General features: G+C 34.9%; 1 protein-coding gene across 9 annotated transcripts in view; it reads right to left on the bottom strand.

Annotated features, from left to right (window-relative positions):
- The window catches only part of Slc4a10 (solute carrier family 4 member 10), a 121,031-nt gene that overhangs the window by 97,859 nt on the left and 11,027 nt on the right, over window positions 1-12,145 (bottom strand). For all 9 annotated transcript variants that reach the window (XM_029535807.1, XM_029535808.1, XM_029535809.1 and 6 more), the window contains exon 2: window positions 4,341-4,501. In XM_029535807.1, coding sequence (XP_029391667.1) covers window positions 4,341-4,371 — 31 coding nt within the window. In that variant the 5' untranslated portion in view covers window positions 4,372-4,501. The remainder of the gene's footprint in view (window positions 1-4,340; window positions 4,502-12,145) is intronic.

Below are 12,145 nucleotides of genomic sequence, written 5' to 3'. Positions count from 1 at the left end.
GATACATGTGAAGTACTTAGAAGTCATCCATTGCAATGAAAATTCTCATTCAATTCCAAAAAGTGCATGGCATTAAATGTTGAAATGTAAATTCATGTTTCAGTTCTTTGGAGATCAGTAATTATGACACCTCTGAATTAAAACAAAATAAAGGAACTGAAGAACTGTTATTCTATTATATTACTTTGAAAACTTGCTGTGACCAAAAATATGTATAAAATGCGTATTCACATACAATAGAAGTTATAAGAAAGTTATTAAAACACTAATATAACACAATTTCAAGGCAGATCCAGAAATAGAAAATTAAGACTTCCCTGTTCACTATGCTAAACAGAACCAAAACTGATCATATAAAAAACATATATGTTATAATAATATTACTAAAATTCTACTGAGCCACAATTACAGGAGTACTATAAAATCCCCTAATGTCCACCTTTATAGTTATATACAGATAAGATATTTATTTCAGGCAGACACATAGGAGAAATAAAATGGGGTTTAAAAAGTACTCATGTGTTCAGTAACCCCACAAACCCAGTCCATACATCTAAGGCATGACTACATTACAGACAGTGTTAGTGAATGAGAAAGGTTCTTTTTCTTAAAAATAAAGCATACTGGCATGAGGCTTAGGCACCAAAGGCAGGAACGTGACTCAGTCATCACCCACAGTGTTCTCTTCACCACAATAATACTTATCAGTATTAACTAGAAATGTAGAAAGGGATAATGAGCCATGATGGCTTTAGGCCCAAAGTCGAGCCCTCACATCTCAGCAGGCAATGGTGCCTAACATAGTGAGCTTGCCAAAGCCCTATGCCAAGAGCTTGTTAAGAAAAGAAGCAAGAAGGAAAAAGATAGAGCACATTGTTCTGACTTCAAGCACTCTACAAAACCTATCAGTGGTGTGTAAAAAAGCTTGAGGATGGAAAAGTCATTTTTTTCATGATAATTAGGTAATTGCTTTAGTATAATCAACTCATCATGGTCACGAAGTATTCTAAGAAGCCATACTTATTGCAAAAATTACATAAATCTATGCCTTCTTGAAATTTCCCACATAAATGCTCTGAAAACTCATGGCCTTAACCTTCAAAGAGAAAGATGCAGGAGTTGGGAATATGAAGTGATAGATTCTTCTTGGCTGCCAACACTAAGAGCAAAAAAGCAGAACCCTGAACTTTGTATACTAAGGGTTGTCATAATATTAACCTGGTTTTATGGCTTTGTTTTGCTTTTAACATGTCTCAGCATGTATCTCTGGCTGGCCTGGAACTTACTTTGTAGGCCAGGTTGGCCTCAAACTCACAGACACCTGGCCAGAGATACTAGGATTAGAGGTGAGTGCATGAACCTGCAGTCAAATAATGCATTCTTATACCGGTCATAAGTCTGCATTCAGTGGAGCCAGTTATTAAATTTATCCTTCAGTGAGAAAGTTTAAGTGACAAAACTTGCTTTAATGCGTTGTGAGCTTTGATTGATTATTTGTCCATGATACTAACTTTAGCTTGATTTTAATTTCTTTCTAACTTTCATTGACAGAATCAGGGTAAAGTATTCACACTTCAAAAAGAATATTTCCATTTCTAATCTTTATAATTCTGAGTTTTAAAGAGATTAGCACAGACCATAAATTGTCTACAATGTATATGAATGTAAGTAGGAAACACTTTCAACATAATTAATCTCTGCATCAGAATAAATCACGGTAAGAAATTTTATACCTAGAGATTTGTGGATTTGAAAAGGTTAAGTAATATTTTGAGGGATAGAGTTTGGATTTATTGAGTTCCCTGAAACATGGGGAAATAGATATGTTTTAAATTAACTTCATCCAAAAGAAAATCCTACTTTAATTATACCAGAAATTCTTAACAGACCTGCCAGATGCAAATGGGATTTTCTGCTACTAAATCTAACAAAATCTCTTTAAGGAATTATGAGAGTCTGTTAAAAAAAAATCCCATACCAAAAATCTGATGAAAAACAAAGCAAAACAAACAAAACAAACAAAAAAACACTGACATAAAATAGTTTGCCATTCCAAAACTATATCTGGTTCCCTGGTTCCTTTACAAAGAAATGTCTAGAAAGCACTAATTCTAGACTTTATGCATTCTTGAAATGACAGGATCCCAGGTTTGAAATCTTAAAGTACACAAATATAGTTTTTAGAAAATAGATACTACATCCCTAGTGAGGTAACCCAAGCACAAAAGAAGTCACTAAATATGCACTCACTGATAAACAGATATTAGCCCAGAAATTTAGAATACCCAAGATACATTTTGCAAAACACAAGAAAACCAAGAAGGATGACCATCNTGTGGATACTTCATTCCTCCTTAGAATAAGGAACAAAATACCCATGAAAGCATATAGGTACAGAGACAAAATNTAGAGCTAAGATGAAAGGATGGACTATCCAGAGACTACCCCATCCGGGAATCCATCCCATCATCAGCCACCAAACCCAGATACTAATGCACATGCCAGCAAGATTCTGCTGAAGAGACCCTGATATAGCAGCCTCTTGGGAGGCTATGCCAGTGCCTGGCAAACACAGAAGTGGATGCTCACAGTCAGCTATTGGATGGAACACAGGGCCCCCAATGGAGGAGCTAGAAAATGTACCCAAGGAGTTGTAGGTGGCTGCAACCCTGTAGGTGCAACAACAATATGAACTAACCAGTATCCCCTGAGCTTGAGTCTCTATCTGCATATGTAGCAGAAGATGGCCTAATCAGCCATCATTGGGAAGAGAGGCCCCTTGGTCTTGTAAACTTTATATGACCCAGCACAGGGGAAGGCCAGGGCCAAGTAGTGGGAGTGGGTGGGTAGGGGAGCAGGGTGAGGGTGGGGTTAGGGAACTTTCGGGATAGCATTTGAAATGTAAATAAACAATAATAAATAAATTTAAAAACATAAAAATGGAAATGGGAGTAGATAGGAAAAAAAAAGAAAATAGATACTAGCTACCAATATATGTACATAGCTTTTGATTTCCTAAAATAGAGAAATAATCGATGATATGAAAAATTACTAGTTTTTAAATCATCATAATCATAAGCAAAACCAACTTTATGATTACAGGTTAATTCAAAGAAACTATTTCCTTATCTGCAAATATCATGTTTAAGACATTAATTCTATATATCTGTTTTTAATAGGAGAAAATAATCTCCATCCTACATTTAAAGATTGATATAACAATAAGATATAATGGTAGATAAGAACAAACTGCAAAGTTTAGAAGACATAAATATGTAAATAATATTTATTTATTAAATATAATAAGATAACATGATCATAACATGAATAAATACAAAAAGAAAATAATAAGATATTTTAATTAAATTTTAATGATGAAGTAAATATCTTTATATTACACTCAAGTTGCAATTACGAATCTTTCATTCACAGTTGAAAAGGAAATGAAGCAAAAGTCGTCAACACAATTATGTCTAGAACCTGTAATTTCTTTATACTGTTAGCTCTAAACTACTGTTATATACTGAATGGTGTTGTACAAAGTGCTCTACATGGAAAGTGGAACATTCAAGTGGGACTCCTTGGAGTCAAATGAAAAGACACAGACTAACCAGAGAATCACGAAGAAGAATAAAAAGCTATTTGAGGTATTGGGTCTACTGAACTACTTTCATTGCAAGAATGGATTCAGAAAATGTAATTGTGGAAAACTAGATTGAACACAACTCATCCTCACTGGGTCTACTGAGATGAGCAAAAGAAAGGCAGCAGAGATGGGAAAATAAGCAATTAAACCAATGAAAAGTTAACTTACTGGACATCTCCTGCTCAGAGTGACATCCTAAGGAAAACATTAGAAATCACATTCTTTAAGAAAGTTCAATGAAATCATAAAAGGTATGTTGTGTGGTCAGTGTTGTAAGCCTGGGAAACTTGACAGGTACGGTTCACATAGCAACTACAGAACTTATTCTAATTAATCTATTTTTAAATATAATTCAGTCACTTAATCCACATAAACAAACTCCTTAGGGGAAATCTTTATATAAAGATTAGTTTCTTTGTGTGTGGTCTAAACATGCTCATGAAAATATTCAGGGAGATCTGGCCATCTATTTTCTGTTATAGATGATCATTTATAAATGAGTTGAGGTTTATTTCAAATTCAATTTATTTCATTTCAAATAAAGAGACAGAGAAAATTATTTTAATGTCCCTTACACAGACTATGGAAAGTTGCTTTTTACTGTTCACATATATATGGAATTGACAGGAAAAAGAATAATAAAAGTCAGCCAAACTTGTCAGAATTAAATAAACTAAGACAACAAACACCTTACCTGCAATTTCTTCTATCGTGTTGGCATGCATGTCCAGAAGCACCGTTCCATTCAGAATGCAGCTTCTCAACTCAAACAAGCTGTGTAGTGAAAGTGTGGCCACATAGGGCTTACTCCATCTTTCTCCTCCATCTTCCACATCCTCTTCAAATTTCAACCACCTATACAAACAGATATTCTTGTAAATATATTAAGTACTACAATGTTGAAGAATTATTCCTTATCATAAAAAAGTTATAAAAAGAAAAGTCTCCAAATTGAAACGTGTTCTCATGGGTTTGGGCAAATAAGGAAAAGAGAGTCCATTTTAGTCAGTTACATTCTCTTTAAATTCTATTAAACAAACATTTTTATTGTAATAGATTATTAAAAACAAAGATTTAGTTTTTTTTTAATTTATCAAGCTTTGCAGAAATGTTTTTAATGAAAATTTGCCAGTGGTCATTATTGTAGTACTAACTTTTAAAAAAATGGAAGCATTTTCCTTTGTGGAAAAAATTTGTAGTTGGAAAAAAGAGGTGAAAGAATACTTCATTTTTTTCTTTGTAGTTGGAACTCTTAAATTTCAGGTTTGAGATAACAATTTCTCCAATAAATATGTAGGATGCTTATGTAATTTGGCACTTAATTTGTAAGTAAAAATTCTTGTTATTTTTGCCTGGAAGAAAGCTACTCATGACAGTCAGTGGTAGAACCTGGATACACAAAAATTGGTCTTGGATATCATTCCACGGGTACTCCTGCCAAGAATGGAACAAGAACTCTGAATCCAAGTGGAAACCACTGCCTTCCTAGTGTGAAGAAACAGTCAGCAATATCTGCAATCTTTTGTAATTAAGACAAATAGGAAAGATAAGGGAAGTCAATGTTGTTACTACTCTGGCATCAACCTCTCAGTGATTTAGGGTCATGCTCTCTAATCTTATCCAAGAACCTGTTTAATTCCACCACCTCTGATGAACTCTAACCTAAATAGCCTTCCCTCCTCTGTTTCTCTTATTCATGCCTCTGCCCTTATCACTTTTGGCCATGTTTCCTCTTTTCAAATGGAAATGCACATACACACACACACATACACACACACACANACACACACACACACACACACACACACACACCTATCTGGTATTGCTGTTCATGCAATAAAAGATTCAATTTCAATGGTTGAAAACCCATGTGAGAAACTAGAGAAAGAATCAAATGTATTAACAAATAGTAACCAAGAGTTAGAAAGAACAGAGTGGAACTGAGTGTCAAGAAAGCCATGGATCTGTCCTAATGTTCAAGAAGCAAAATACTATTCATGTTATCTTTACACACACTGGAGAAAGCTATGCTAATAGAGATCCCACAAAGGATTAAAAACCCCTCACATTTCATCACCAAATCATCCACAATATCTCTTCAAAGAACACTTCATCAACATGGTTTTTCTGTGCCCTTGTTTAATTGTTGTTTTTTTTTTTTTATTCTGTGATGTTGGCCCTTGTTTCGATGTTTACTGTGGTTGGCAGAGAAGGCTGTGGTAGTTCTAGCTGGAGAAAGGGTTCCACCATGCAGCACAGGATAGCCTTCCTTTCCTCTGCTTCACAAGTGCTGAAACTATCGGAGAGGACCACCCCACTCAGCTAAGGAATGTTTCTATTGGAGTGTGTGTGTGTGTGTGTGTGTGTGTGTGTTGATGGGAACATGTGAGTGTGCATGTTGGAGGAGGGAATTCAAGGGCATGTGTGCATGTGAAAGGCACAGGTCAATCTCCAGTTTCATTGCTTCAAGAGTCATGTACCACAATATCTTTTATGCTTTGATCTATTCTTTCAGAATTCCATAAAATATATTTTGATTATATTTTTCCTGTTCCCTGAACATACCCCAGCAGCTCCTTACACGTCCAACTTCTTGTTCTTCTCTCTCTTAAAACACCAAAAACCCAAAGCATAGAGTTTGGCTTCAGCTGGCTAACTAATCTTGAGCAAGATCCCTGCCATTGACTACCACTGGCACACCCATTGGGGAACAAAAGGACGATATTCCCCTGTCCTAGTATCTATCCATGGCAAATAACTTTTTGGCTAACGGTGAAAATTTGTGCCCACTTCCCTGCTTCCTTGTTGGGATTTTTGCCTGGCTTGAGCTCGTGAGAATCTTATCCATGTTGTTACAGTTTCCGTGAGTTCATGTGTGCATCAGTCTTACTGTGTCTGGAAAACACTGTTTTCTAGAAGTTGTTCACAACTTCTTAATATAGTAAACTTTCTGTCTTTTCTACATAGATCCCTGAGCTTTGTGGGGAAAGGTGTAATAGAGACATCACGTTTACGAATGAGAATTGCTTACTTTTTGAGACAGAATCTCTCATTAGGATTTGGTGTTCACTGATTGGGCTAACCTGGCAAACCTGTAAGCCCAAGGGATCTTCCTGTTTCTGCCTCTCCAGACCTGGAATTACAGGCTCACACTAGTCTGTCTGGCTTTTTCTTTGCATGTTGGGGATTGAACTCAGGAGGCCTTTATGTTGCTTGACAAGTACTTTACTAGCTGAGCTATATACCAGATCTTTTAATTCTTAAAATGAGTGATTCTTAAAAATTTTTCTTCCATTTACAGATCTTTCATATAGATCTTTCACTTCCTTAGTTAGGGTCACATCAAGATATTTTATATTATTTGTGACTATTGTGAAGGGTTTTGCGCCCTAATTTCTTTCTCATCCTCTTTATCCTTTGTGTAGAGGAAGGCCACTGATTTGTTTGAGTTAATTTTACATCCAGCTACTGCACTGAAGCTGCTTATCAGGTTTAGGAGTTCTCTGATGGAATTTTTAGGGTCACTTACATATACTATCATATCATCTGCAAATAGTGATATTTTGACTTCTTCCCTTCCAATTTGGATCCCCTTGACCTCTTTTTGTTGTCGAATTGCTTTTGAATAGGTAGGGAGAAAGTGGGCAGCCTTGTCTAGTCCCTGATTTTAGCGGGATTGCTTCCAGCTTCTCTCCATTTACTTTGATGTTGGCTACTGGTTTTCTGTAGATTGCTTTTATTATGTTTAGGTATGGGCCTTGAATTCCTGATCTTTCCAAGACTTTTATTATGAATGGGTGTTGGATTTTGTCAAATGCTCTCTCAGCATCTAACGAGATGATCATGATTTTTGTCTTTGAGTTTGTTTATATAGTGGATTACATTGATGGATTTCCTTATATTAAGCCATCCCTAAGTCTCTAGGATGAAGCCTACTTGGTCATGATGCATGATCGTTTTGATGTGTTTTTGGATTCGGTTTACAAGGATTTTATTGAGTATTTTTTGCATCGATATTCATAAGGGAAATTGGTCTGAAGTTCTCTTTCTTTGTTGGATCTTTGTGTGGTTTAGATATCAGAGTAATTGTGGCTTCATAGAATGAATTGGGAATACCTCATAACCAATTGGTGATTATTGGGGTTGGTTATTTGGGGATAGCAAGACATTAGTAATTTGCACCCTTTTAATGATATGAGTACATGTGAATATAACTTGTTCTGGTCAATGAATTCATAGTACAAATTATGCTTACTGCTCCCAGGACGTGGCAGTATTTAACTGCCAAGGCGTGACTCTTCTGATCATTCTTTTTTCTATGATATGAGAACCAATGATTTTCAAGATAGAGACTGTTCTCGCATCAAAGTCTTTAACATCAAACATATGGACCAGGTCAGGTTAAAATGAATATGACTTTTATACTCTTAATTAATTAGTACTTCTTGAATTCTTGACATATATACAAATATATAACATATGCATATATTCATAGTGTGTGTGTGTATATGTGTGTGTCTGTCTCTGTGTGTGTGTATGTGTGTGCATGCATGTGCAAAGCCACAATCACGCAGAGTAGTAAAATCACAAAAATTACTTCCTTAGTAAGCAATGTGAGACAGATTCTATTGGAGAATGTCCCTTGGCCTAGTTGCAAATAAGAAATTTGACCTTTATTTGCAATATACATACAAACTACAGTATGACCAAGGTAAAGTCTTTACAAGTGCTCTGGGTCAGTTTCTCATATGAGTAAACAGGAAACAAATTCAGCATGTTAATAAATAGCTGAGACTTTCTGACCAAGTCTTTTCAAATCCATCTTGCTTTAACTTTATTTTCTCCACTGAGGATTGTAGAACTCCCCAGTTTCATTTTGGTCCTTTTCTGCATGAAGTTTCTGTGTTACTATAGCAGAAACAAAACAAAACAACAACAACAACAACAACAACAAAACCTAATACATTTAATTTTCAACCATGACTGAAAACAATCTCATCGTGACCAAAGTTCTGATCCCTTTCCTTTTTCATACTATTTATATATTTTTAAATTATCAACTGTGCAAGTTAAGAAAGATTTTTGTAACAAAACGGCTTTTATTAAATCTCTTGTTATTTTGCATGTTGCTCACATGTAATGTGGTTTTCAAAAAATAGGAAAGAAGAGGAAGAGGGACAGAGGGGAAAGGGAGGAACAAAGAAAGGACAGGGAAAGGAAAAGGAGGGGGAAGAAGAAGAAGAAGAAGAAGAAGAAGAAGAAGAAGAAGAAGAAGAAGAAGAAGAAGAAGAAGAAGAAGAAGAAGAAGAAGAAGAAGAAGAAGAAGAAGAAGAAGAAGAAGAAGAAGAAGAAGAAGAAGAAGAAGATAACCACGACCACGACCATGACAACTACAGCATCACATTCACATGGGCTGGCATTTAAAGACAATGGATAACATAAAGGTTTTTAATATTTTTTGTGGGAAAACAGGCATTTGTTCCACATAAAATATTCTAATTTATAGTTTAGGGAGCTATAGCTTTTTTTCTATCATAAATACAGTTTTTTAATTACTTGATTATAACTGTACTAACTGACCTATAAAAAAGTTTATAAAGTGTAACACAAGTTCATTTTTAAAATACAGGGTGTTATTTCTATATAATATAATCAAACTCCCTTTAAAACTATACTTATAGATACCAATGAAGATAGGTGACTGGGTTTCTATATTATTTGATCATTTTTTTAAAGTAAAAATTTTAATTTTTATTAGTGATTTTTATTTTTTGAGATAATAAAGTTACATAATTTCCCCCTTCCCTTCTCTCCCTCCAATCATCCCCCCCCCCATGTTTCATTACAAACCCATGGCTTCTGTATTTTAATGGTGGGTGAGTGCATATGCCTGTGTATGTGCATGTGTGTGTGTGTGATGTGTTTGAGAATATTGATAAAATGTATAATTATGTATTTTATCCCTTGTATGGATCCATGTCATTTCTGTAACAGAAAAGATTCGGACTGCTCCTGAGCAACAAAATGAAACCGTTGTGCCACATCTTTATGTTCTGGACCCTTGCTCAGTTGCTGTCCCTGACAACCACTACGCTGCTGTTTTATCACTTCCAGGATGCAGAACCACACAGTCGGAAAGTTTGGAGAGTTGGCTGGTTTTCCCTTGAGACTCATCAACGTTGCTTCATGTTTCAATACTTTATTCCATTTTTCTGCTGAGTGATAGTCTTTTGTGGGTAATATTCTGCTAAGTAGAATTCATGTAGAAATTATTGAGTAAACAAGAGTTTTCATTTCTATATAACAAAATGCCTAAGAGTACAACTGGTGTGTTAAAACCGTAAACATGAGCTTAATTGTACAAGAAACGACCGCAGTATTTTACATGGCATTTCTCTTAACAATTCCACTCACAGGTGCAAAGTCTGAGCCGTCTAGCTGCTTTCTTATCTTTAACAGCACCTCTTATTTGCCAATGTTTTATGTTAGCTGTTTTAGAGGTCATATAGTGACATGTCACAGAAGATTTAATTTGCCTTTCCCTAAGTATTAATGGTGGTGGATATTTTCTAAGCCATTTGCCATGCATCTGTGTGTTTTATGTATATGTTTCTGTGTCTGTACATGTGTGTGTGTCTTCTGTCTTCTCCCATAACATGGTCTCTCATAGAAATCATGATTGTATCAAGTCATCCATGCATGTAAGAGAATCTTGTGTGTTCTGAGACCTCCTTTTTTCTATATTTTAATTTTTAATTTGATCATTGAAGATAAAATGGTATGAATGTATACATGATACACACACATATATATATGTATGCTATTTTGCATATATATGCTATATGCATTCTCTGTAAAAAAAAAATCTGTTGCCACTTCTACACATTTTCCTCATTTATTTTCATGGTTTTGAGTATCAATGGTTCTTTCATTTCATAACTTTTGCACATTGTCAAAAACCAGTTAGCCACACATGTTAGTGTATTTCTTAGTCTTTGATTATGATCTATACATCTATGTATTATATAAACTGGCATTTTAAATATAAATCCACATGCTATATTGTTTCATTTATATAAAAAAAATACTTCAAATTAAATGCTTGTGTCTGTTAGAAAAGAATGGAATCTTGAAAGTTCTAAGCAGCTTAATAGTTAAAAATGACCAAATGTAAGTTACATGCATGGTTGGTTTGATGAAACCATAGATTTTTTTTTTTGAAAATTATGGGGAAAGACATAAGGTACTTGCCATAAAAGAAGTCTACAAGTTACAAATACCAAGTTACTAAGAATACCACACATTTCACGATTTAACGCTTTATGCCAACTCCAGAATTATGCCAAAAGCATTAACACACACTTAAGAGAATTTTAAAGGAGACTATATTAAAAATAATACATATCACATAAGTATTGCTTTGTTTTCTGTGTTTTCATCCAATTTCATCATTTAAATCTACAAATAAAGAGGTTTACAACATTGCAGATCCTGTTTCAAGACTTTTAGCCATTGAGTATATGGTTAAGTTACAAAATGTTTCATTACATTCATTGCAGTCCATTTGATGGATGATATATATACATATATATGTATATATGTATGCATCTATATATGTATATATACACATATATAATCTGTAGGCCAAATACGTGACATTTTGTATATGGGGGGGCAGGTACCCCTGAGCAGATTGTTTTCATCCCCTTAGTCTGGATCTGTTCTGTTCCATGATTAGCACACTGAATTCTCTTTTTAGTAAATAACATTAAATAGGTGCTTCATGAATTCTTTTAGGATTAAGTTGATGAAAATGTGCCCCACTTGTATTAAAATACACAAAGCAAATTCTTTTACCATTTAACAACAGAATTTTTCTAGAGAAATTAACACTAACTCGGCTTAACATTTTTAGGAAGTTTTGTTCTTTGATTCTGTCAAATAGGAAGGAGCTCTATAGCTCCTAAATTATGGTTTTGAAGGCATCAAGATACTCCCAGATACGGCTTTCACCTTTAAGAAACTTAAAACAGAACTAGTAAATATTTGTAAAGCAGTTCATCTTAAGGAGACAGGAACTATCAAAACCCAATGTTTAATGGCTCTAGTTATTCTTTCTATCAATAATTTTTTGATTTTTGAGATTAATATAATTGTCTTGTTTCCCTATTCAAATGTATGGGCTCTTTTTTTCTACATTAGTTGTTATTACATATATCTATGTATATAATTGTCTTAGTCAGGGTTTCTATTCCTGCACAAACATCGTGACCAAGAAGCAGGTTGGAGAGGAAAGGGTTTATTCAGCTTACACTTCCACACTGCTGTTCATCACCAAGGAAGTCAGGACTGGAACTCAAGAAGGTCAGGAAGCAGGAGCTGATGCAGAAGCCATGGAGGGATGTTCTTTACTGGCTTGCTTCCACTGGCTTGCTGAGCCTGCTCTCTTATATAATCCAAGACTACCAGCCCAGAGATGGCCCCACCCACAAGGAGCCT

This window comes from Mus pahari, chromosome 3, assembly GCF_900095145.1.
Source record: "Mus pahari chromosome 3, PAHARI_EIJ_v1.1, whole genome shotgun sequence".
NCBI lineage: Eukaryota > Metazoa > Chordata > Mammalia > Rodentia > Muridae > Mus > Mus pahari.
The sequence above is the reverse complement of the archived record's forward strand: the minus strand, read 5'-3'. Positions and strand labels throughout refer to the sequence as shown.